General features: G+C 40.9%; 1 protein-coding gene across 1 annotated transcript; it reads left to right on the plus strand.

The window, feature by feature from the left end:
- The first annotated feature begins 8395 nt into the window (after nucleotides 1-8395).
- On the plus strand, nucleotides 8396-21292 carry LOC117709234 (oogenesin-1-like). The gene is made up of 4 exons (XM_034503472.2): nucleotides 8396-8458; nucleotides 18498-18808; nucleotides 19272-19859; nucleotides 20491-21292. Exons 1-4 carry the CDS (start codon nucleotides 8429-8431, stop codon nucleotides 21071-21073), a joined length of 1512 nt encoding a protein of 503 aa, XP_034359363.1. The 5' UTR covers nucleotides 8396-8428; the 3' UTR covers nucleotides 21074-21292.
- Nucleotides 21293-22859: the final 1567 nt, after the last annotated feature.

Here is a 22859-nt window from a genome sequence, read left to right on the forward strand (position 1 = left end):
GTGACCTTAAGCTATCTAGTTCTTCATACTTCCAGAACAGTTTATATGTTGGCTAAGAATCACTTTACTCCTTAGGCAGAGGAATGTGTCCTAACACCATTCAACCAGAGCCCTAAATCTGTCCATCTGTAGATAGGAGACATTATCATCTATCTGGAAAGTCCTCACAGGGCACTCACAACCTTCATGGGCAGTGCAGGTTCTTTACAATAGAGAGGTGACTCACAGCAGACTGTGGAGAAGAGGATATTTTCTATGGAACATACCACAATCTCCTTACTCACTTCAGTTCATCTCTTTGACATTCAAGCTGGCCATGGTCTGTGGACCTAATGCCTTGCGGCTCTGCCTCACTGGCTTTTTATGGGTCTTCTGTTCTTCTCTAGAGGCTCTGGACTGCTGAGATTAAATATGCACACCTCCTTGCCAGGCAATATTCTTTAAAAATAAAATGTACCAAAATGTTCTTCATGATGTTCCATGAATAACCAAGGCTATTTAAAACTATGAGTTTTCTGGAGGGACACCCATGAAGAATGGAAGATATTTCTGCCTGCAGTCAGGAATGAACATTTATGTAGGGATCCTCAGAGTCGGTCCAAGATAACCTAAGACCAAGTTCTCAGCACAAAAGAGATCTGTTGGCCTCAGAGGAACAAAGGTCAATGGATATGGGACAAAGACAGGAGATAGAAGACAAGGGAGAAGGGGAAGGGAACAAGGAAGAGAGGAAAGTAGTATTTGTCCTTGAGGGCAGGGCAGAAGTAAAGGACTGCCTCTGGATAGAGAAGAGATAGAATATCTAGCCTATAGGCAAAAGGCATGATATAAAGGTAAAAGGGTAAACCCCAGTGAGAAAGGGGTATTTAGTTTTAACTGAGCTTCATAATTATGTAAGCTAAAGAAGGATTTTGACTGCTGGACTTGAGAGCTGGGCTTTGGTAGTGAGCCTCAAGAAGAGGAAGTGTCCAAAATGAATGGACCTTGGGGCTACCTTTAGAAATGTAATCTAATGGTTTTCAGCAAAGCACAGGGATGGGGAACAAGGGAAGAACTGACAGAGCCATGTTTGCCATTTTCAGGCTGACTACAGTCCCTTTACTGAGGCAGGAGGATTGCTGTGAGTTGCAGTTTCAAATTAATCTACAGATCAAGACCCTGTATCAAAAAAAATAATAATAATAATGGGGCTAAAGAGATGGCTCAGTGGTTCAGAGCACTGGGCGGTGGTGAAGCACACCTTTAATCCCAGCACTTGGGAGGCAGAAGCAGGCAGATTTCTGAGTTCCAGGCCACCCTGTTCTACAGAGTGAGTGCCAGGACTACACAGAGAAACCCTGTCTCAGAAAAAAAAAAAAAAAAAAAAAAAAAAAAAAAAAAAGCAAAGGGTGCTCTTCCAGAGATCCTGAGTTATATTCCCAGCAACAACATGGTGGCTCACAACCATCTGTAATGAGATCCAATTCCCTCTTTTGGTGTGTCTGAAGACAACGACAGTGTGCTCATACATAAAATAAATATTTAAAAAAAAGTACATACACACCACCTCACTCAATATACTAATAGATGACCAAATAAATAAGACTCAGTGGTGGGCAATGATTCTCTGAATGGGCTCTGGACTCTCAGGCTAGTGTCAGTTTTTTGGCTTTCAGAAAGAGAGCTCCATCAATGAAGATAATGAAAATAATCCCAGGTAACATCAGTTTGGGAAACAAGCAACCAATAAGAAGGCAGTTTTGGTTAGAAGATGGAGCAGAGAGGGAGAGTGGTGAGGGTTTAATAAGCCTTGTTCTCAGTTTTCAGACACATCACACTATGGTAAAGCCTATAAAAATGTAAATTGGATTCTTTTTTAATTTTGTTGCTTTCATTAGGGAGATGGGTACAAAGTTTCTTAAGAGAAATAATGTGAAATACCCTAAAAATTAGATTAGTAGTTCTTTATCCATACATGCAAGAAAAGGAATGTATTTTCAATTACTAAACACACATGTAGGTTTAGGTATAACCTGAATACAAATAAAAATTTATGTCAATAAAGAAAAGAGAATGGAAGTTAATCAGATGGATTTGAAACTGTCTTACAGGCTAGGTGTAGTGGCACATGTCATTAGTTCCTTTACTCTGCAGGAAGAAGCATGGAGATTTCAATGGGTTGGGGGCCAGACTGGTCTAAGGAGTGAGTTCTAGCCAAGGCTACTTTAGTGAGGCCTTCTCTCAAATAACAACAAAAACATACAAAAACACTGCATTTACAATCAAAACCAGTGTCTTCAACCAGTTAGTCTTAAGAGACTCAATTTGAGCTCTTCTGCCCCATCTCCTGGATCTGATGAAGTATCCCAGTGGAGGAAAGTAATTTATTTATATGTAATGAGGATTGATAACAAGAAGCTAAACCCAGGACCAGGCAATGAGTTTCAGCTTTGCCAGGGAAACTCCAGGCAGGAGCACAGAGTAGGACTCTGGTGATGGCTTTAAAGTCTGAGGGTCTCAGGGCTTTCTGGCTCCCTGACCTGTACTGAAATGCTGATGATAGCTTCTAAAAAGTCCTAAAAACTTCTTCTGAGGGTAAAAGACTGCAGGCTTAGGTGATTAACACCTGTAGCCTAACAGAGGAGGATTAGGCAATGTGGCCTTTGTTCTATCTCAGCAGGAACTGCTGGGCTCTAACTTATGCCTGCTAGTCTGAGGTCCAGGAAGAAAAAGACACTTAAAGAAGTTATTATACAGTTTATTACTAGGTGTAAAAAGTTTCCTAGGAAAGCTATCCAAGGGGAAAATCGGAAAGGGCCTAAGTGGGGAAAAGGAAAAAATTCTAATAAGGGATAAGTACTAAGAGAAAAATTCTAGGCAGGAGAAAAGGAAAGAAAGGGAAGAATGAACCCTCTCTTTGTTTCTGTCTTCAGTACTTATACATCTTTCAGAGCACATGATCACACTTTACAAAGTTCATCACAAGTTCACACCAAAAGTCAAATCATAAATTGAAATAGAAGTTTACCGGAGAGAATGTTTACATGCATACCAGTTAGGAGTATGCATGTAAATGCATGAATGAATAAACATTCATCACCTGTCTCAGCTGCACAGGTTCACTGAAGGTTTGAAACTATAAGTAATTAGTGAAGTTTTGTATAGATAAACTGAGGCAATATTTTGTCTTCTGTCCTAGCACCTATAATAAATCATTAGTTCCCTTTTAATGATCCTTGGTTAATTGTTTTACAACCCCTTGGAATGTGCTCTGACTAGCAGAAAGTCTGGTTACTATCTAAAAGCAATTAGTTGGTGGTACATGGGAGACTGGCAGAGTTCTCATTGCAGTTTTGACTATCAGAAAAGGACCTAAGAGCAGTCCTGTTATAAAAGAACTTAATAATCACTGATAAAATTTTAGGAATTCTTATAGGATCATCTTTAGAAATTATCATCCTGAGTGAGTTAACCCAATCACAAAAGAACACACATGGTATTTACTCACTGTTAAGCAGATGTTAGCCCAAAAGCTTGGATTAGCGAAGACTCAACCCACGGACCACAGGAAGCTCATGAAGAAGGAAGACAAAGTGGGGATGCCTCAGTTCTACTTAGAATGAGTAACAAAAATACTCAAGGGAGCAAATATAGAAACAAAATATGGGACAGAGACTGAAGGAGGGGCCATCAGGAGACCATTCCACCTGGGTATTCATACCATGTACAGTCACCTAAGCTAGACACTGATGTGGATGGCTGGAGGTGCATGCTGTCAAGAACATGATATAGCTGTCTACTTAGAGGTCTGCCAAAGACTATCACATTCAGAGGTCGATGCTCACAGCTAACCACTGATATGATCAAGGGTTTCCCAATGGAGAACTTAGACAGAAGACTGAAAGAGCAGAAAGGGTTTGTGACCCCAGGAGGAAAGCAACAATACCAAACGACCAGAGCCCTCCAGGGTCTAAACCATCAGCCTAGGAGCACATAGCGAGGGACCCATGACTCCAGCAGTATATGTAGTGGAGGAAGTCCTTGTTGGGCATAGGATGGAGAGGAGTTCTTGGTCCCATAAAATACAAACACAGGGTGCAGGGGGGTTTGGGGAGGGAATGTGAGGGTAGGGAGTGGGTAGTGGGGGGGGGTAGGTGTAGGTATTGCCTCATAGAAGCATGAGGAGGGGGCATGGTATAGGAGGTTTCTGGGTGCTGGGAGGAAGTGGAGTAAGGGGATAAAATCTGAGAGGTAAATATAACACCCAATTTAAAAAAAAGAGAGAGAGAGATGAAAAAGGGGGGAAAAGAGAAACAAGAGAAAAAAGAAGAAAACTAAGAAAGAAAAAAAAAGAAAAATGGAAGATTTAATAACACAAAGGGAAGGATTTAGAAATTTAGGAGGCAATTTATGTTAATGGAAACAGCACCACAGAAACTGGAAAATCACACCCTCATAGAAGCACAAGGAAGGGGGATGGGATAAGGGGTTTCTGGGTGGTGGGGGGAATGGGATAAGAGGATAAAATTTGAAATGTAAAAATTACAACCAATTTTAGAAAGGGGAAAAAAAGAAAAGTTGTTAGAACCAACATCTTTTTAAAAAATGTCAGCCCTCTAGGAAAAAAAAGGTTTTTTCTTAATACTAAAACTTGTTCTGAGAATTGTATATTGCAGAATACACAGACTTGGTGTAACTACTCATCAAGCCTACTGAGCAGACATGCCCAAACCTCCGATGTCCTGGAATTCCATCTGGATGTAGTGAAAACAGAACTTCAGAGTCTTATCAATTTACTCTTCCAACCACCCCCACCTCTCTTCTCATATCTCAAAGCCCTTAATCAGCTTGAAGAAGTTAAAGAAGAGTCAGCACCCCTATTCCCTGGGCTTGGGGACTAAGGTGGTTAATATTGATCTGTCTTTCTAGGGAAAAGTAGTGGTTTTGTTGAAACAGGGAGGATTACCTAGGACTTATTGCATAGCCATAACCTATTGGTAGAAATCTGTATAATTAATATCAAGATGAAGTTATAATTTCTTAAATGGTACAAAATTTACTTTGATTTCAAATTTAAGGTTTTCACTGGTATGAGCTTCTTATTGATATAAAAGTGAGATGAATATTGATACTCTCATGGTCATTGTGCCTGTATAACACATTTAGGAATACAAGGTTTAGACCCAGTCCTTCTTTAACTTTTTTAACTGATTTGGGACACTTAGCCTATGAGTTAAGGGACTATAGCAAATTCAGGGCTTTGAGTTTATTGTTAGGGTGTTTTCCATATTTTACTTAGAAAGAGCTGAGAGGAGTTAACAGACAACAGTCCAGGTTACCTTACATGGATAGTTGGTTTTCAAGCCGTCTGAAGTCCACAGAATTGACATTACAAATATTTCTATATTAATGTTCATTTTGATTAGAGACCTCTCTGCTCCTGAAAGATTCCTGTCATGGATTATAAGAAGAAATTGAGCATCCTTGGAGTTACTCCAGTTGTGAGGTGACAGCCCCTAGGCAAGAATTGCCTCTTGCCATCTACAGACAAATTACTGTCCAGAAAAGGACACACTTGCAGAATAGTCGACTGATTATATCTGCCTAGACAGAGTAATCTGCCCTTAATAATTCCACATCACTAAGGTCTGTCAGATGATTCTGGGCCAGAAGGCTGAAGATTTGATGCTCCAACGTTCTGTGGTATAGGGGTTGTCCAGGCGTTCAGCGGTCTCTATAAATTGGCTAAGTTTTAGAAGCTATGCTTAGTGCTTCCCATAAGTTCATCTAACTCAGTCATTCTGGATTTCTGATGGGGTTGAAGACCTATAGTCTCATAGCCAACCGGGGCTATTTACTTTGAGAGAAATATCTGAGTGGATGGTTTTCAGCTGACATTTATTCTAAAGCCAAGAAAAAAGCCAGGTTCAAAACTAAGTGTTTTAGTTAGGAGAGATGACAGAGGTTCTGGTTAGTCAACAAAATGATGGACTGGGTATTAGGACTATCTTGTACCTCACTGGTACAATTAGGAATAACTATGCTCTAATTGCATTTTGAGAGAAGAGTTTTATTTTAACAGGAAGGGTGATATGTAGGAGGAGCTAAGGAGGAAGGAGCAGTGAGAGGAAGAGATGGAGTAAGGAGAGAGGATGAAGGAGAGGAGAAGCTAGGTAATGAGAAAAAGAAAGAGAGAAAAGGGGGGTGCATGGAGGCAGATGTTCATGTGTCTCCACCAGTCAAACATAGTTTATATATCTACGTTGGTTATTGGGTTACACTTCTGATTGAGCATTACCAAACTTATAAAGCCTTTGATTAACATTTTTTAAAATATATAAAAACAAAAAGAAAAGGGGGCATGGGATAGGGGTTTTCTAGGGAGGGGAAATGAAAAAAAAAGGATTGCATCTGAAATGTAAATGAAATATAAATAAATAAGAAAAGGCTGGCCTCAAACTCAGAGATCTCCCTGCCTCTAACCTCTCAAAGGAAGTGGAAACTTTTAGTTTCTTTGGAAAGTTAGTTATGTCAAATGATGTTTTGCTGGGGCACACATGTGAAGGGATGTTGAGGCCCACACTCTGCCTCAACACTTTTGCCTCAACGCTTTTGGGGCTTAGTGCTCTGGTCAAGAGAGAGTGTGGCTCTTGGGGCAAGAGACGCGAAGAATGGAGACAAGACAGGGTGTGATTCAGTCTCTCTTCTATTTTCTCATGTCTCCCTTATTGAAGGGAATTCTGAGGTATTTATATACACAAGCAGGAGAACACAGGTGAAAACACTTTACCACGTGCACCATACAGCTGAGGTCCCTAAACAGCAAAACAAGCTATGTGGGATAAACAATATATTTATCAGAGTGTGCTTCAGCTGTTATAGGCTTTTGACAACCAAGTCTTTCATCAGGGTATATGGTTCCAGATGGCTGCAAAGTTGATCTAGCCGCTTTCTACTAAAGTTGGCTCCCAACAAAGGGATGTCTTGCTAAAGCAGACATGTGAAGAGATATCTTGCTAAAGCAGACACTTGAAAGAATGGTTTCCTGCAACAGACACAGGTGATAAAATTTTGGCTATAGCAGACAAGTAAAGGGATGCTTAATAAAGGAGTAAATACACAGCTGCTGGTTCCTGCCTGGTGTCTGCCTGCTGAGAGGACTGGACTGGAGCTGCTGCTTCCTGCGTCTTGAGCTACTTTGGGCTGCCTTTAGGGTCTGTGTGCCCAGGAGCTCAGGACATCATTCAGCACACCTGTCCACAGGGACATGTCTGAGTCAGAGGGGTCTGGTAAAGCACTCAGGTGCCATATATTCATGCTATGCCTTAGGAAGTATACGTCTCCCCCATCCAAGGCACCATCACAAGGCCAGAGTCCCTGCTCTGCAATAATAGAGGACTCAGTGTGCCCTGTTGTACTCTCTAGAGGTCTCAAGTCCAAACACTCATCAGTCTCAGCAAATGGAGACTCTCATAAGAACTGACCCAGGTACAATTAACCTTTGTCCCACCATGTGCCAAACCCTGCTCCTTTGAATCTCATTTCCCTTTAGAAAGGTTATTCAGAAGAAGGTAATGTGAGCAGCCTCTTGTCGTGGCAAAAAGACACTGATCACCTATAAAGGCCCTCAAAGGAGACAGTCCTACTGTCATAGGCCCAACAACCCAGGTTCTGCTTTCCACACATTGAGTCTGCCAAGGATGGACTGAGGAGAATCTCTGAAATGTATGGCATTACTCTTTACTTTTGAACTTGTTACAAGGTCCTTTGGGACATTGGTCTTTAGGACACTAATTTGGAGAGTGAGGTAGAAGTTCTGTGAAGTAGTGACCACCTGGCTTCACACCCAGACTGTGTCTGAAATTTGAAAGTGAACCAAGACATGTAAGTTTCCCATAAGCAACTCTGGAGTCATGTGACTAACAAGAGTACTCTGAGAGACTGTGAATCTGAGAAAGACATGCCAGCGAACCCTTCTGCTTACATCACTTTCCCTCAGACTACCATGGTATGAATTGTGAGGGCAAAAAACAGAAGGTCATGTCCTGGAGGTTTACGTCAATGTTAGAATGAGTTTGGATAAGTGCCTTATGCTCCTAGTCTAAGAGTGGGCTTGAACTCAGAGATCCACCTGTCTCCACTTTACAAGTGTTGTGATTAAAGGCATGATGCAAACCACTTGGCTTCAATAAATCAGTTCTTGACTATCTCTCTGTCTGGTCTAAGATTCTTCCTGTGTACAGATCTGATCCAAAGTATCTACACCATCCAAATCTGAAAATGAGCAATAACTGAGTTGATACTCAGTTATTGAATCAGAAACAAATATTGGCAGGGAGGGTGTGGCTACAAAGGGAGGGTTCAGCTGAAAGCTATATAAAGAGGCATAGCAGGCAGAGAAACTCTCTGTCTCTTGGAGCCTGGAGTCACAGCCTTCCCCTGCCTCAATATGGTGGTCTGTCCCCAGTGTCCAGATGAAGTAAGTCCCTCGGCTCCATAAGAATACCTCATCCCACAAAACCTAGTCTAGCCTTGTCCTCACTTGAAATTTTGTTTATATGATATTTTACTTGCTGGTTCTTCCTTTGTGAGATGAGTTCTCTCTACATAAGATTGCCTGGCCTATATCCTAGGCCATATTCTGTATTTTTTGGCTAATATCCACTTATCAGTGAGTACATACACATGCATGTCTTTTTGTGTCTCGGTTACCTCACTCAGGATGATATTTTCTGGTTCCATGCATATGCCTGCAAAACTTATGATATCCTCATTTTACATAGCTGAATAGTATTCCATTGTATAAATGAACCACATTTCTGTATCCATTCTTTGGTTGAAGAATATCTGGGTTCTTCCCTGCTTCTGGCTATTATAAATAAGGCTGCCTAGAACATAGTAGAATACAAGTCCTTGTGGGATGGCAGGGAATTTGGGTGGTATATGCAGAGGAGTGGGATATCTGGGTCTTGAGATAGAAATATTTCCAATTTTCTGAGAAATCTCCAGATTAATTTCCAGAGGGGTTGCACCAGTTTGCATCCCATCAGCAATGGAGGAGTGTTCCTCTTTCTCCACAACCTAGCCAGCATGTGCTGTCACTTAAGTTTTTGATCTTAGCCATTCTTGTTGGTGTAAGGTAGAATCACAAGGTCATTTTGATTTGCATTTGCCTGATGACTAAGGACTGTGAACATATCTTTAAGTGCTTCTAAGGCATTGGAGATTTTTCTATGGTTGAATTGGAGGAAGAATTGAAGAAGGTGAAGGGAAGGGCAACCTCATAGGTAGACCAGCAGTCTCAACTAACCTGACCCCTTAGAGCTCCCAGAGACTGAGCCACTCAACCTGGCAGCATACACATAGCAGAGGACTGCCTGGTCTGGCCTCAGTGGGAGAAAATGCATCTAATCCTGAAGAGAATTGAGGCCACAGGGAAGGGAGATACCTATTGGGTGTGGGGGAGGGGAAGCCCCCTGTCCCAGGCAAGGGAAAGTGGGAATGTGATGAGGAACTGTTGGAGGGTGACCCGCAGAGGGGGTGGGCAGTGGATGGACTGTAAATGATAAAATTCAAAAATAAAAAATAAGACTGGCTTGGAACTCAAGGAGAGTCTCCTACTCACCTGAGGTCGATTTCACCAGAATATCCAAGTGTGTTCTCAGTTATATCTAACTATTAATTAGGTCATTGTGGTTTCTGTTGTTTTGTTTTTGTTTTTGTAGACAGTCTCACTAAGAATGTTAGGATAACCTTGAATTCAAGGCCCTCTAGGCTGGAATGTCAGATGTGAGTTACTCAAGTGCCTTGACTACTGATTTTTATGTCATGCTAAGCTTGGCATTCTTAGGTGTGCCTTAAATCTCAGCAACAGCAAGGCAGAGGCAGGCCGATCTCTGAGTTTGAAGCTAAACTGATCTATATAGTGACTGTCAAAGTACCAAGGGATTATATGTGTCTTTAAAAAGGCAAAATGGGGGTGGGGGGGGTAGAGACTGGGAGATGGCTCAGTTATTAAGAACACTGAGTGCTCTTCCAAAGGTAATGTGTTCAATTTCCAGCAACTACATGGTGGCTCACAACCATCTGTAATGAGATATGATTCCTTCTTTGGGTGTGTCTGAAGATGGAGACAGTGTACTCACATATATTAAAAAATAAATAAATAAATAAATAAATAAATAAAGCAAAATAAGCAAACAAACATAAAATACCAAAAACTAGTGATATTTGTATCTCCTCACTAATACATAGTCTCTTATTTTTATAGAACTCAGGATGCCTTTAAACTTGTAGGAAGAGACCTGCATATGTATGTGTGTGTGTGAATGTGTGTGTGTGTGTGTGTGTGTATATGTATTCCCGTGTTTATATATATGTACGTATGTGTGTGTGTGGTGTATATGTATGTGTACAGATATATGTATATATGTATATATTTGTATGTGTCTCTTTGTGTGTATTTAATATACTTTATATCCTGATCACAGACTCCCTCCTCTCCTCCCATACCCACCCTTTACTGCCACAGGGAGACAGAGACTGGATGGTCTCTGAGATTGATGCCAGCACGATTTATAAGCCAAGTTTCAAAACAGCCATAGATAAGTCCATGTCTCAATGAAGCAAAACAAATCAAACAAACAAAATCAAACAGGGCATTTACATCTGCTGATTGATACATGGGCTCTTCTTTTCAAGAATTCCAAAGTGTGCTCAAAATTGCAGGAAGAAGCCTGCCTCTTGTTATTAAGAGAAATCTGATCATCACTTGAAATTAAAATTTCTGCTTTGGGGGAGGGGAGATCTTCTGTTAGTTTCTGCAGGTCTCTGGTGCTGTAAAAGTAACCAATTATGGCATTGAGCTAGTGAGCCTCCTGCCTTCAGCATGTGGATTATAATCTCCACCTCAGTCTCTTCTTTCTGGATGCTTTATAAACAGTCAAGGCCCATGACAATGGCTACTGAAGGTTTACTGACTTTAGTGTTTCTTTCCTACATCATTTAGCTCTGTAGCTTGCAGAGCTCAAGCTTGGAGTGTTTGCAATACTTTCTCCAGAAGACCAGCATGGGTGATAATCAAAGATTAGTGTCAATAACTAATGATGGAAATTTATGTTTTTTGTTTTTTTTTATTTTTATTTTTGAGTAAGCTTATAAAATTATGTTTTCTTTGTTTTTGTTATTTTCTTTAATCTATTTTTTACACTCCAGATTTTATCGCCCTCCCAGTCCACCCTCTGACTGTTTCACATCCCATACCTCCTCTCTCCCAACCCCCATCTCTACCCACCACCCCAGGAGACCTCCCCACTCCCTGGGGCCTCCAGTCTGTTGAGGGTTAGGTGCATCTTCTCTGACTGAACCCAGAGACCCAGTAGTCCTCTGCTGTATATTTGTTGGAAGTCTCATATGAGCTGGTGTATGCTGCCTGGTTGGTGGTCCAGTGTCTGAGAGATCTTGGGGGTCCAGGTTAATTGAGACTGCTGGTCCTCCTACAGGGTTATCCTCCTCCTCTGCTTCTTCCAGCTTTTCCCTAATTCAAGGACAGGGGCCAGCAGCTTCTGTTTATTGGTTGGGTGTAAATATCTGCATCTGACTCTTTCAGATGATTGTTGGGTGGTTCTGAGGGCAATCACGATAAGCATCTTTTTTGTGAGTGTTCCATAGTCTCAGTGATAGTCTCGGGTCTTTGAACCTCTCCTTGAGCTGGATCTAACTTTGGGCCTGCCACTGTTTTCTTCTGGCTGTTCTCCATTTTTGTCCCTGCAGTTCTTTCAGACAGGAACAATTATGGGTCAGAGTTTTTGGCTGTGGGATGGCAACCCCATCCCTCACTTGATGCCCTGTCTTTCTACTGGAGGTAGGCTCTACAATTTTCCTCTCCCCACTGTAGGACATTTCATCTAAGATCCCTCCCTTTGAGTCTTGAGAGTCTCTCACCTCCCAAGTCACTGGTACATTCTAGAGGCTCCACCCCCCACCTCCTACCTCCCGAAGATGGCTGTTTCCATCTTTTGTTGGCCCTCAGGACTCCAGTCCTTTTCCCCCACCCAATATCTGATCATGGTCCCCTCTTCCCCACCTGCCCCATCCCCTTTCCCTCCCAGATTCCTCCCTCCATCCCCCCTTGTGGTTGGGTGTAAATATCTGCATCTGACTCTTTCAGATGATTGTTGCGTGGTTGTGAAGTGGAACTGAGGGGTCCTCACTTGGGCCCTTCAGTTTGCTGAGCTTTTTGAGTTCTATGGACTGTATCTTGGGTATTCTGTACATTTTTTTGTCTGATATCCACTTATTAGTGAGTACATACTATGCATGTTCTTTTGGGTCTCTGTTACCCCACTCAGGATGATATTTTCTAGTTTCATCCATTTGCCTGCAAAACTCAGGGTGTTATTGTTCTTAATAGCTGAATAGTATTCCATTGTATAAATGAACCACATTTTCTGTATCCATTCTTCTGTTGTGGGACATTTGGGTTGTTTCCAGCTTCTGGCTATCAGAAATAACACCGCTATAAACATAGTGAAACACATGCCCCTGTGGCATGGTGGGGCATCTTTGGGAAAATGCCCAAGAGTGGAGTAGTTGGATCTTCAGGTAAATCTATTTCCAATTTTCTCAGAAAACTCCAGATTTATTTCCAGAGTGGTTTTACCAGTTTGCAATCCCACCAACAGTGAAGGAGTGTTCCTCTTTCTCCACATCCTCACCATCAGGTGAGATCACTTGAGGTTTTGATCTTACCCATTCTGATTGGTGTCAGGTGGAATCTCAGGGTCATTTTGATTTGCATTTCCCTGATGACTAAGGACTTTGAACATTTCCTTAAGTATTTCTCAGCCATTCCAGATTCCTCTGTGGTGAATTCTCTGGTAAGTTCTATACCAAATTTTTGATTGGGTTGTTAGGCTTTTTGGTGGTTAGCTTCTGGAGTTCTTTATATAGTTTGGATATTAGCTCTCTGTCACATGTGGGGTTAGTGAAGATTTTCTCAACCTGTACATTGTCTATCTGTCTTATTGATTATGTTCTTTGCCTTGCAGAAGCTTTCCAGTTACATGAGGTCCCATTTATCAATTCTTGATTTTAGAGCCTGAGCCATTGGAGTTCTGTTTAAGAAATTTCCCCCTGTGCCAATGAGTTCAAGGCTCTTTCCCACTTTTTCTTCAATTAAATTGAGTATATCTGGTTTTATGTTGAGGTCCTTGATCCACTTGAACTTGAGCTTTGTGCAAAGTGACAAATATGGCTTGATTTGCAGTTTTCTACATACTGACAGCAAATTAGACCAGCACTATTTATTAAAGATGCTTTTATTTTCATTGTATATTTTTGACTTCTTTGGCAAAGGTCAAGTGTGTGTACGTGTGTAGCTTTATATTTCTGGGTCTTGAATTCTATTCCATTGATCAACCTGTCTGTCTCTGTACCAATACCATGCAGTTTTTATCACTATTGCTCTGTAGTATAGCTTGAGGTCAGGGATGGTGATTTCCCCATTAGTTCTTTATTATTAAGAATTGTTTTTGCTATTCTGGGTTTTTTGCCTTTCCAGATGGGTTTGAGAATTGCTTTTTCCATGTCTTTGAAGTATTGTGTTGAGATTTTGGTGGGGATTGCATTGTAGATTGCCTTTGTTGGATGGCCAATTTACTACGTTAATTCTGCCAATCCATCAGCATGGGAGATCTCTCCATTTTCTGAGATCTTCTTTGATTTGTTTCTTGATAGACTTGAAGTTATTGTCATACAGGTCTTTCACTTGTTTGGTTAGAGTTACCCCAAGATATTTTGTATTAGTTGTGACTATTGTGAAAGGAGTTGTTTCCCTAATTTCATTCTCTGCCTATTTATCATTTATATAAAGGAAGGCTACTGATTTATTTGAGTTAATTTTATATCCAACCAATTGGCTGAAGTTGCTTATTATCTGTAGAAGTTCTCTGGTAGAATTTTTGGGATTGGTTATGTATACTATCATATCATCTGCAAATGTGATACCTTTACTTCTTTGCCAATTTGTATCACCTTGACCTCTTTTTGTTGTCTTATTGTTCTAGCTAAAACTTCAAGTACTATAGTGAATAGATATGAAGAGAGTGGGCATCTAGCTCTTGTCCCCGATTTTAGTGGGATAGCTTCAAGTATCTCTGTATTTACTTTGATAATGGCTGTTGGTTTGCAGCAAACTGCTTTTATTATGTTTAGGTATGGGCCTTGAATTGTTTTATCTCTCCAGTACTTTTATCATGAAGAGGTGTTCTATTTTGTCAAATGCTTTTTTTAGCATCTGAGGAGATGATCATGTGACTTTTTCTTTGAGTTTGTTTAAATAGTGGATTATGTTAATAGATTTTTGTATATTGAACCAACCTTATATCCCTGAAATGAAGCCTAATTAATCATGATGAATGATTGTTTTGATGTGTTCTTGGGTTCAGTTTGCAAGAATTTTATTGAGTATTTTTGCACTTGTCAATAACTGATATTGGTCAGAAGCTCTCTTTTTTTTTCATTGAGTCCTTGTGTGGTTTATGTATCAGACTAGTTATGGCTTCATAGAATCAAATAGATAGTGTTCCTTCTGTTTATATGTTATGGAATAGTTTGAGGAATATTGGTATTAGGTCTTCTTTGATGGTCTGGTATTATTCTCCGCTAAAGTCATCTGGCCCTGGGCTTTTTATAGTTGGGATTTTTAAAATAAACTCTTCTACTTCCTTAGGAGATAGGAGCCTGTTTAGATAGTTTACCTGCTCTTGATTTAACTTTGGTATGTGGTATCTGTCTAGAAAACCATCCATTTCATCTAGATTTTCCAGTTTTGGTGAGTATAGGCTTTTGTAGTAGGATCTGATGTTGTTTTTTTAATTTCCTTCATTTCTGTAGTTAACTCACCCTTTTCATTTCTGATTTTGTTCATTTGGATACTGTTTCTTGGCCCTTTAGTTAGTCTGGCTAGGGGTTTACCTATCTTGTTGATTCTTTCAAAGTACCAGCTTTTGGTTTTGTTGATTTTTTTTTTTTTGTATACTTTTCTTTGTTTCTATTTGGTTGATTTCCTCCCTGAGTTTTCTTATTTCCTGCTATCTACAGCTCTTGGATGAGTTTCCTTTTTTGTTTTAGAGCTCTCAGGTGTGCTGTTAAATTGCTAGTATAGGATCTCTCCAATTTTTTACCTGGTTACTTAGAGCCATGAATTTTCCTCTTATTACTGCTTTCATTGTGTCCCATAAGGTTGGGTATGCTGTGTCCTCATTTTCATTGAATTCCAGGAAGTCTTTAATTTCTTCATTTCTTCCCTGACCAAGTTATCACTGAGTAGAGAACTATTCAGTTTCCATGGATATGTAGGCTTTCTGATGATGTTTTTGTTGTTGTTGAACCAGTCTTAGGCCATGGTGATCTGATAGGATGCATGGGATTATTTCAATCTCCTTGTATCTCTTGAAGCTTGTTTTGTGACCAATTATATGGTCAGTTTTGGAAAAGGTACCATGAGGTGCTGAGAAGAAGGTATATTCTTTTGTTTTAAGATGAAATGTTTGGTTCTCTATTAGTTTCACTGTGTCTCTGTTTAGTTTCTGTTTCAATGTCCTGTCCATTAGTGAGAGTGGGGTGCTGAAGATCCCCCACTATTATTGTGTGGGATTGTGAATGTGGGTGCTCTTGCATTTGGGGCATAGATGTTCAGAATTGAGACTTTTTCTTGGTGGATTTTTCCTTTGTTGTACATGAAGTGTCCTTTTTCATCTTGCTTGATCACTTTTGGTTGAAAGTCTATTTTATTAAATGTTAGGATAGCAACTCCAACTTGTTTTTTTGGGACAATTTACTGGGAAGACTTTTTTCCATTCTTTTACTCCAAAGTAGTGTTCTGTCTTTGTTATTGAGGTGTGTTTCTTGTATGCAGCAAAATGTTGTATTCTGTTTGCATATCCAGTCAGATAGTTTATGGCTCTTTATAGGTGACTTGAGTCCATTAATTTTGAGAGTGATTAAAGACAGATGATTGTTAGTTTCTGTTATGTTTGTTTTTGTAAGTGGCATTATGTGCATGTCGTTCTCTCCTTTTGACTTTGTTATGAGATGATTAATATCTTGTCTTTTCTTTGGTGTAGGTACTTTCCTTGTGTTAGAGTTTTCCTTCTAGAATCCTCTATTCTTCTAGATTGGTAAATAGATACTGTTTAAATTTGGTTTTGCCCTAAAATATTTTGGTTTCTCCATCTATATTGACTGAGAGTTTGGCTAGGTATAGTAGCCTAGGCTGGCATTTGTGTTCTCTTTGGAGTCTGCATGACCTCTGCCCAGTCTCTTCTGGCTTTTAGTGTCCCTTTTGAGAAGTATAGTGTAATTGTGATTGGTCTGCCTTTATATATTACTTGGCCTTTTTCCCTTACAGCTTTTAATATTCTTTCTTTGTTCTGTGCATTTAGTGTTTTGGTCATTATGTGAAAAGAGGATTTTCCTTTCTGGTCCCATTTTTTTGATGTTCTATAGGTTGCTTGTGCATTTATAGCCATTTCTTTCTTTAAGTTGAGGAAGCTTTCTTCTCTGATTTTCTGGAAGATGTTTTCAGGTACTTTGAGTTGGGAATCTTTGTTCTCCTCTATTCCAACTATTCTTAGATTTGGTCTTTTCATTGTGTCCTGAATTTCCTGGATGTTTTGGGTTAGGAGTTTTTTATGTTTTGAATTTTTTTTCACAGTTCTGTCAATTTCAACAGTATCTTTTACACCTGACAGTCTCTATTCAATCTCTTATATTCTGTTGGTGATGATTACATCTGTAATTCCTGACCTCTTTCCTAGGTTTTCCATTTCCAGGGTTGCCTCCATTTGTGTTTTCTTTATTGTTTCCACTTCCAGTTTTAGGTCTTAGATTGCTTTATTCAATTCCTTTACCTGTTTGATTGTGTTTTCTTGTATTTCATTAAAGGATTCATTTGTTTTCTCTTTTAAAACTTCTACCTATTTACCTGTGTTTTCCTGTATTTCTTCCAGTGAGTTTTTTATGTCTCCTGAAAGGACTCTCTTATCTCCATGAGATAGGATTTGAGGTCAGCTTCCTGATTTTCAGGTGTGTTGATGTATTCAGGGCTTTATGTGCTGAAAGAACTGGGTTCTGATGATGCCCACATATATTGGCCTTCGTTGCTTGTGGTCTTGCACTTGCATCTTGCCATCTGGTTATTCCTGCTGTTTGCTGGTCTGGGTGACTCTTTCTAGAACCTGGTTCTTTTGTCCCTGGCTTGCTTCAGGTCTCATAGTAGGGCTGTGGCCCTGGATGTGGCAGATCTCATGTGGGGTCTTCTGACTGTGGGGTCTTCAGAGGGTCAGAGAAGCTGCTGATCTCTTGCCTTAGCTTTCAATCTGTTGGATCAGTTCTCCTTGCATGTCACAGAACCTCCCTGGGATGTCTTCAGACTGAGGTGCTCCTTGCCCAGTCACCTTGTGTGCAAAGAAATTCCTGTGATGCCTTCAAGCTGTAGTGTCTTCAGGGGAGCACAGAAGCTGGTTAACAGTTGCTCATATGCCCTGTGTGCAGTGGGTCTCCTGGGATGCCTTCAGGCTGTGGGGTCTTCAGGGAAGCAAGTTAGCTAGCCATCTATCCCAGCAGAAAGCACCAGACAGAAGCAGAGTAGAATTCAGCTGCCAGGGGTTTGGTTGGGGGTGGGGGTGTCGAGTCCCAAGTCCACTGGGCTCCCAGGGGCAGCTATGGGACTTAGGGAGAGTCCTTATCAGATGCACTGAGTACACCATATCTCCTAGGGTGCCTTAGGCTGTGTTGTCTTCAGGGGGAGTAGACTAACTTGGCAGTCTGTCCCAGTAGAGAGTGCCAGCAGGAAGGCTAATATTGAGAATGTCAAAGATGCATTGACTTTTTCCATGTACTGTAGCTGGATAAATAGAGAGTGTAGAAAGATTGGAAACTGTTTTTTCTTTGCTTTCTTTGAGGGCCTGGAGAGCTAAGCACAGTCTATACATCATCAGACAACTTACTGAGCCTTCAGGGTTCCTGGTGATAACTTCCTAGTGGGATATTTTCACCACAGCTGTGGCTACAATTGGATATGGTCTTTAGGATCCAGGATACTTTGGAGAAGATTCACACCACTAGAGACAATTGTAGCTTTAAAGCCAGCACAGGCCAGACCAAGCAGTTCTGGATTAGAACTGCTGTGGTGGCCCAGGCTGAGAAGTGATGAAACACACATGTAATCTCAAAACTTGGGAGGCACAGGCAGGCAATTCTCTGTGCGTCCAGGCCAGTGTGGTCTCTAAAGCAAATTGCAGGACAGCCAAGAATACCAGTAGTTCTATAAAAACCCTGTCTCAAATAAATAAATAAATTTAAAAAAAAAAAAAGAGAGAAAAAGGGTGCTCAAATTGGTAAGCTGAGTTCTCTATTCTCATCAGTAGTGATCTAGTCTTCACACTTACCTGTGTGGGAAGAAGAGATTCCTAAGTTTCTTGTCATTCATGGTATATTTTTCCCTGCTTCCCTAGGATGACTCTAAAGAAAAGGTCACAATGAACTTATACTCTTCACCCACCCTCCTGAAGCTGGCAAGTCAGAGGCTACTGAGGGAGGAGGCCTTGGACATTTCTGCTCTCAAGGAACTGCCCAGAGATCTGTTCCCAGTGATATTTGAGGAGGCCTTCACTGGTAGATATACAAAGATCTTGAGAGCCTTGATACCTGTGTGGCCCTTCCCATACCTTTCTAAAGGAACGCTGATAGAAAACTCCAACCTGGAGACTTTGAAGGCTGTGCTTGAGGGAATAGATATACTGATTGCACAAAAGATTCATTCCAGGTAGGCAAGACCAGCTTGGGTAAAGGTAGGATCTCTGGGTCTAAGGAGCAACTAGGCACAGGGAATATTTGGCCAATCATGGATCAGAGGCTTCTGATGGCATGAGCTTAGAGGGGTAAAGAATCTTAGGAGAAGTCTCAGCTATCTGGGCAAATAATGGCTAATGTAGAAAAAGAAAAGAGTAGGCACACCCAGTGAGGAATGGGCCTTTCCGTGCATGCCTCTAAAGTACAAGTGAAATGACGATGGGATTAAGGGGCCTAGAATAAAGGGAAGTAAGACAAGGCTAAAGATATCTCTTTTGCAAAGAATGCTATTCAGTAACTGAGCATGGTGATCTGGGTTTGATGATAGGCACAGGAAAAAAGCAAAGTTTTTGAAGAAACAGCTAAAGTGTGTGGAAGACAATCAGACTGTAAAACATATCTTTCTCTTATGAGAGTTATACTCATTTCTCCCACAGTAGGTGCAAACTCAGAGTGCTCAATTTAAGGAATACACACCATGCTTTGTGGAGGATAAATGAGGGATCCTATGAACATGAAGGCTTACCAGAGTTCATGACACAGAAGCATCCGGTGGAGAACAGTCCTGACTGTGGAGAGAATAAAGAATTGAAGGTGACAGTAGACCTCAAACTCAATGATAATGGAATGGATGAATCTGCCACATACTTGTTGCAGTGGGCTCAGCAGAGAAAAGATTCCATTCATCTATGCTGTAGGACATTAAGGATTCATGGCTTACCCAAAGCTGTATGCAGAGAAATCTTCAAAGTTGTACATGCAGGCTGTATACTGGATCTTGACTTGAGGTTTTTGTACCCAGAAGAGATAGATTTTCTTAATCCCTACCTGAGCCAGATGAACAATCTTCTCACACTCATGCTAAAGAGCATCAGAGGTGCCTGCAGTATGGATGATGATTCTGAAGGGCTTGATGAGGAGAATATGAGCAGGTTGATTTCTTCATTTTCCAAATTCCACTGTCTCCAGAATCTCTATGTAAATGATGTCATCTTTCTAGAAAACCAACTGAAAGAATGTCTCAGGTAAGGAAGGATCGTGATGGTTCAACAGTCCATAAAAAACATATCTTATTTGATTTTATTTTTATTTATTTATTTATTGACAATCTAGGGAGTCCTTGATAATCTGGCTACCATAAACATAGCACTGTTAGAGGCATAGAATATCTGACCAGATGTGCTCTATGCTAAGATATATATGACCAGGCATAAGCATGCCTCTAATTGCTCATGTATGAATGATATTGAGTCCAGAATGCGTTGGGTAGATGAGAAATATGCAACACTGAGGTTCAAAAAGACATGATCATGGTGTTTGGATAAGCAGTAGTCTGAGAACTTGTCAAAACAGCATTAGGAAGTTGTTGAGTTTTGTTTGGGGTAGGTAGTCCTTCCTACATGCACCATGTTGGCCTGATACAGCCATTGCTGTGGTTTCCAGCCATGCTCTGAATCATGCCCATGCTGATACTCACAGGCCTCAGACTAGCATGCTATGAATAGTGTGAGCAGACAACAGAAGACCATGTCCTGAGAGTTGCTCTCAATATATAGTCGGAATGAGTATGAGAGAAGTGTCATCTGCTTAGCTGTCAATCCCTCCAATGCTCTTCAACACTATTTGCCAGAAAGCAATAACTTGTTCTCTCTCCAGGTGCCTGAAGAAGCCCTTGAAGACTCTTTCCATCACTGGTTGTTTCTTATTACACTTGGACTTGGATTACCTGCCCTACTGCCTGAATATTTCTGAGCTCAAATATCTGAACCTGACTGGTACATATTTATATCATTTAGACCCTGATAGTCTTGGATTTCTCCTTGAGAAGGTCAAAGATACATTGGAATCCCTGGAATTGGAGTTATGTTTAATGGAGGATTCTCATTTCAGTGCCATTTTGCCTGCCCTAAGCCAATGTTCCCATCTCACAAAGGTCAATTTCTATAGTAATGAACTTTCTCTGCCTTTTCTGAAACAACTTCTACACCACACAGCCCAACTGAGCCAGCTGACCTATGAGGTATATCCTGCCCCTCTGGAGTGCTATGATGACAGTGGTGTAATACTTTCACACAGATTAGAAAAATTTTGTCCTGAGCTTCTGGATATAATCAGGGCCAAAAGACAGCCCAAGAGAGTCACATTTGCTACAATCCAATGTTCTAACTGTAGTGGGTCATATGTTTATGATCTGGAGACCCAACATTGCTTATACCAGAAAGAACAACTGTCAGATTGATTGTGGGACAGAGAAATGAAAGCTGAGTATTGGGGATGGATGAAATCCTAAGTGAATGTCCATTGCTGATAGGAACATGGGTATGTCAAGCACCTCAACGTCTGAGACACAGTGGAAAGACATTCCTCTGAGCTAGTGCATGGATGTTGCATCTGTAGAAAGTATCAAGCAAATTTTTTTTTCTCTAGGATTGTTGTAGTTTGAGTGTGTTACAATAGAGGCACCCTTCCATGAGGAGATTGCCTCCTTCTGGCAATTGCATACAATAAATGTGTTGACTTTCTGGGTTGCAAATATGTCTCTGTCCAAGCACACAGCCTACTCATTCTCAGCATTTCTGTGCCTGTGTCTGGTTTCTTCATTTCTCATCCCCATAATAATGTCAATCTAAGATCTGTACAGTTTATTGCATCCCAGGAACAGGTCTCATAAATGGGACCCAGAGTACATGGCTTCACACAGCGTTCAATATTCGGGAAACCAATTAGTATGTAGTACATTCAGATCACAATAGGTGAATTAGATATGGAGAACAATGAGATGAGTGGGCAGGTTTCTTCTGGAGTTAGGAAAATGAAGACAAAGTGAATGCTAAGGCAGGCACATTTCAGGAACTGTGTCCTGTTGAGAACCACACTGCCCCACGCTTTTGGGCTACTATGTTGCTGTCCACACTGCCCCCGTGCTTTGGGGCTAAGTGCTCTGGTCAAGAGAGAGAGTGGGGATGGAGAGGCAAGAGCCTTGAAGAATGGAGACAAGATAGGGTGTGTGGTCAACTCTCATTTACTGTCTCCCATAGACTATATTCACACCTCTTACTGACCACCACCTATATATTATACTACATGGAAATCCTGAGTATTTATAAGCACAAGCAGGAGAACACAGGTGAAGACATTTTACCATCCATGTGCACCATGCAGCTGGAGTCACTAAACAGCAAAACAAGCTATGTGGGATAAACAAGATGTTTGTCAGAGTGTGCTCAGCTGTTGTAAGCTGTTGAAAAACAAGTCTCTATCAGGGTATATGGTTCCAGATGGCTGCAAAGATGATCTAGCCGCTTTCTGCTAAAATTTGGCTCCCAACAGTGTCCTTGTATTTAACCCTTGTTGGGTAACAATATTTGCAACTTATAAATACTCAAATCTGCTATCATAATGAGGAGGACATGATGTGACCTTAAGCTATCTAGTTCTTCATACTTCCAGAACAGTTTATATGTTGGCTAAGAATCGCTTTACTCCTTAGGCAGAGAAAGATGTTCTAACACCATTCAACCAGAGCCCTAAATCTGTCCATCTGTAGATAGGAGACATTATCATCTATCTGGAAAGTCCTCACAGGGCACTCACAACCTTCATGGGCAGTGCAGGTTCTTTATGATAGTGAGGTGACTCACAGCAGACTGTGGAGAAGAGGATGTTCTCTATGGAACATACCACAATCTCCTTACTCACTTCAGTTCATCTCTTTGACATTCAGGCTGGCCAATGCCTGTGGACCTAATGCCTTGGGGCTCTGCCTCACTGGCTTTTTATGGGTCTTCTGTTCTTCTCTAGAGGCTCTGAACTGCTGAGATTAAATATGCACACCTTTTTGACAGGCAACGATCTTTAAAAATAAAATGTACCAAAATGCTCTTCATGATGTTCCATGAATAACCAAGGCTATTTAAAACTATGAGTTTTCTGGAGGGACACCCATGAAGAATGGAAGATATTTCTGCCTGCAGTCAGGAATGAACATTTATGTAGGGATCCTCAGAGTCGGTCCAAGATAACCT

The sequence above is a fragment of the Arvicanthis niloticus genome, chromosome 5 (genome assembly GCF_011762505.2).
Source record: "Arvicanthis niloticus isolate mArvNil1 chromosome 5, mArvNil1.pat.X, whole genome shotgun sequence".
NCBI lineage: Eukaryota > Metazoa > Chordata > Mammalia > Rodentia > Muridae > Arvicanthis > Arvicanthis niloticus.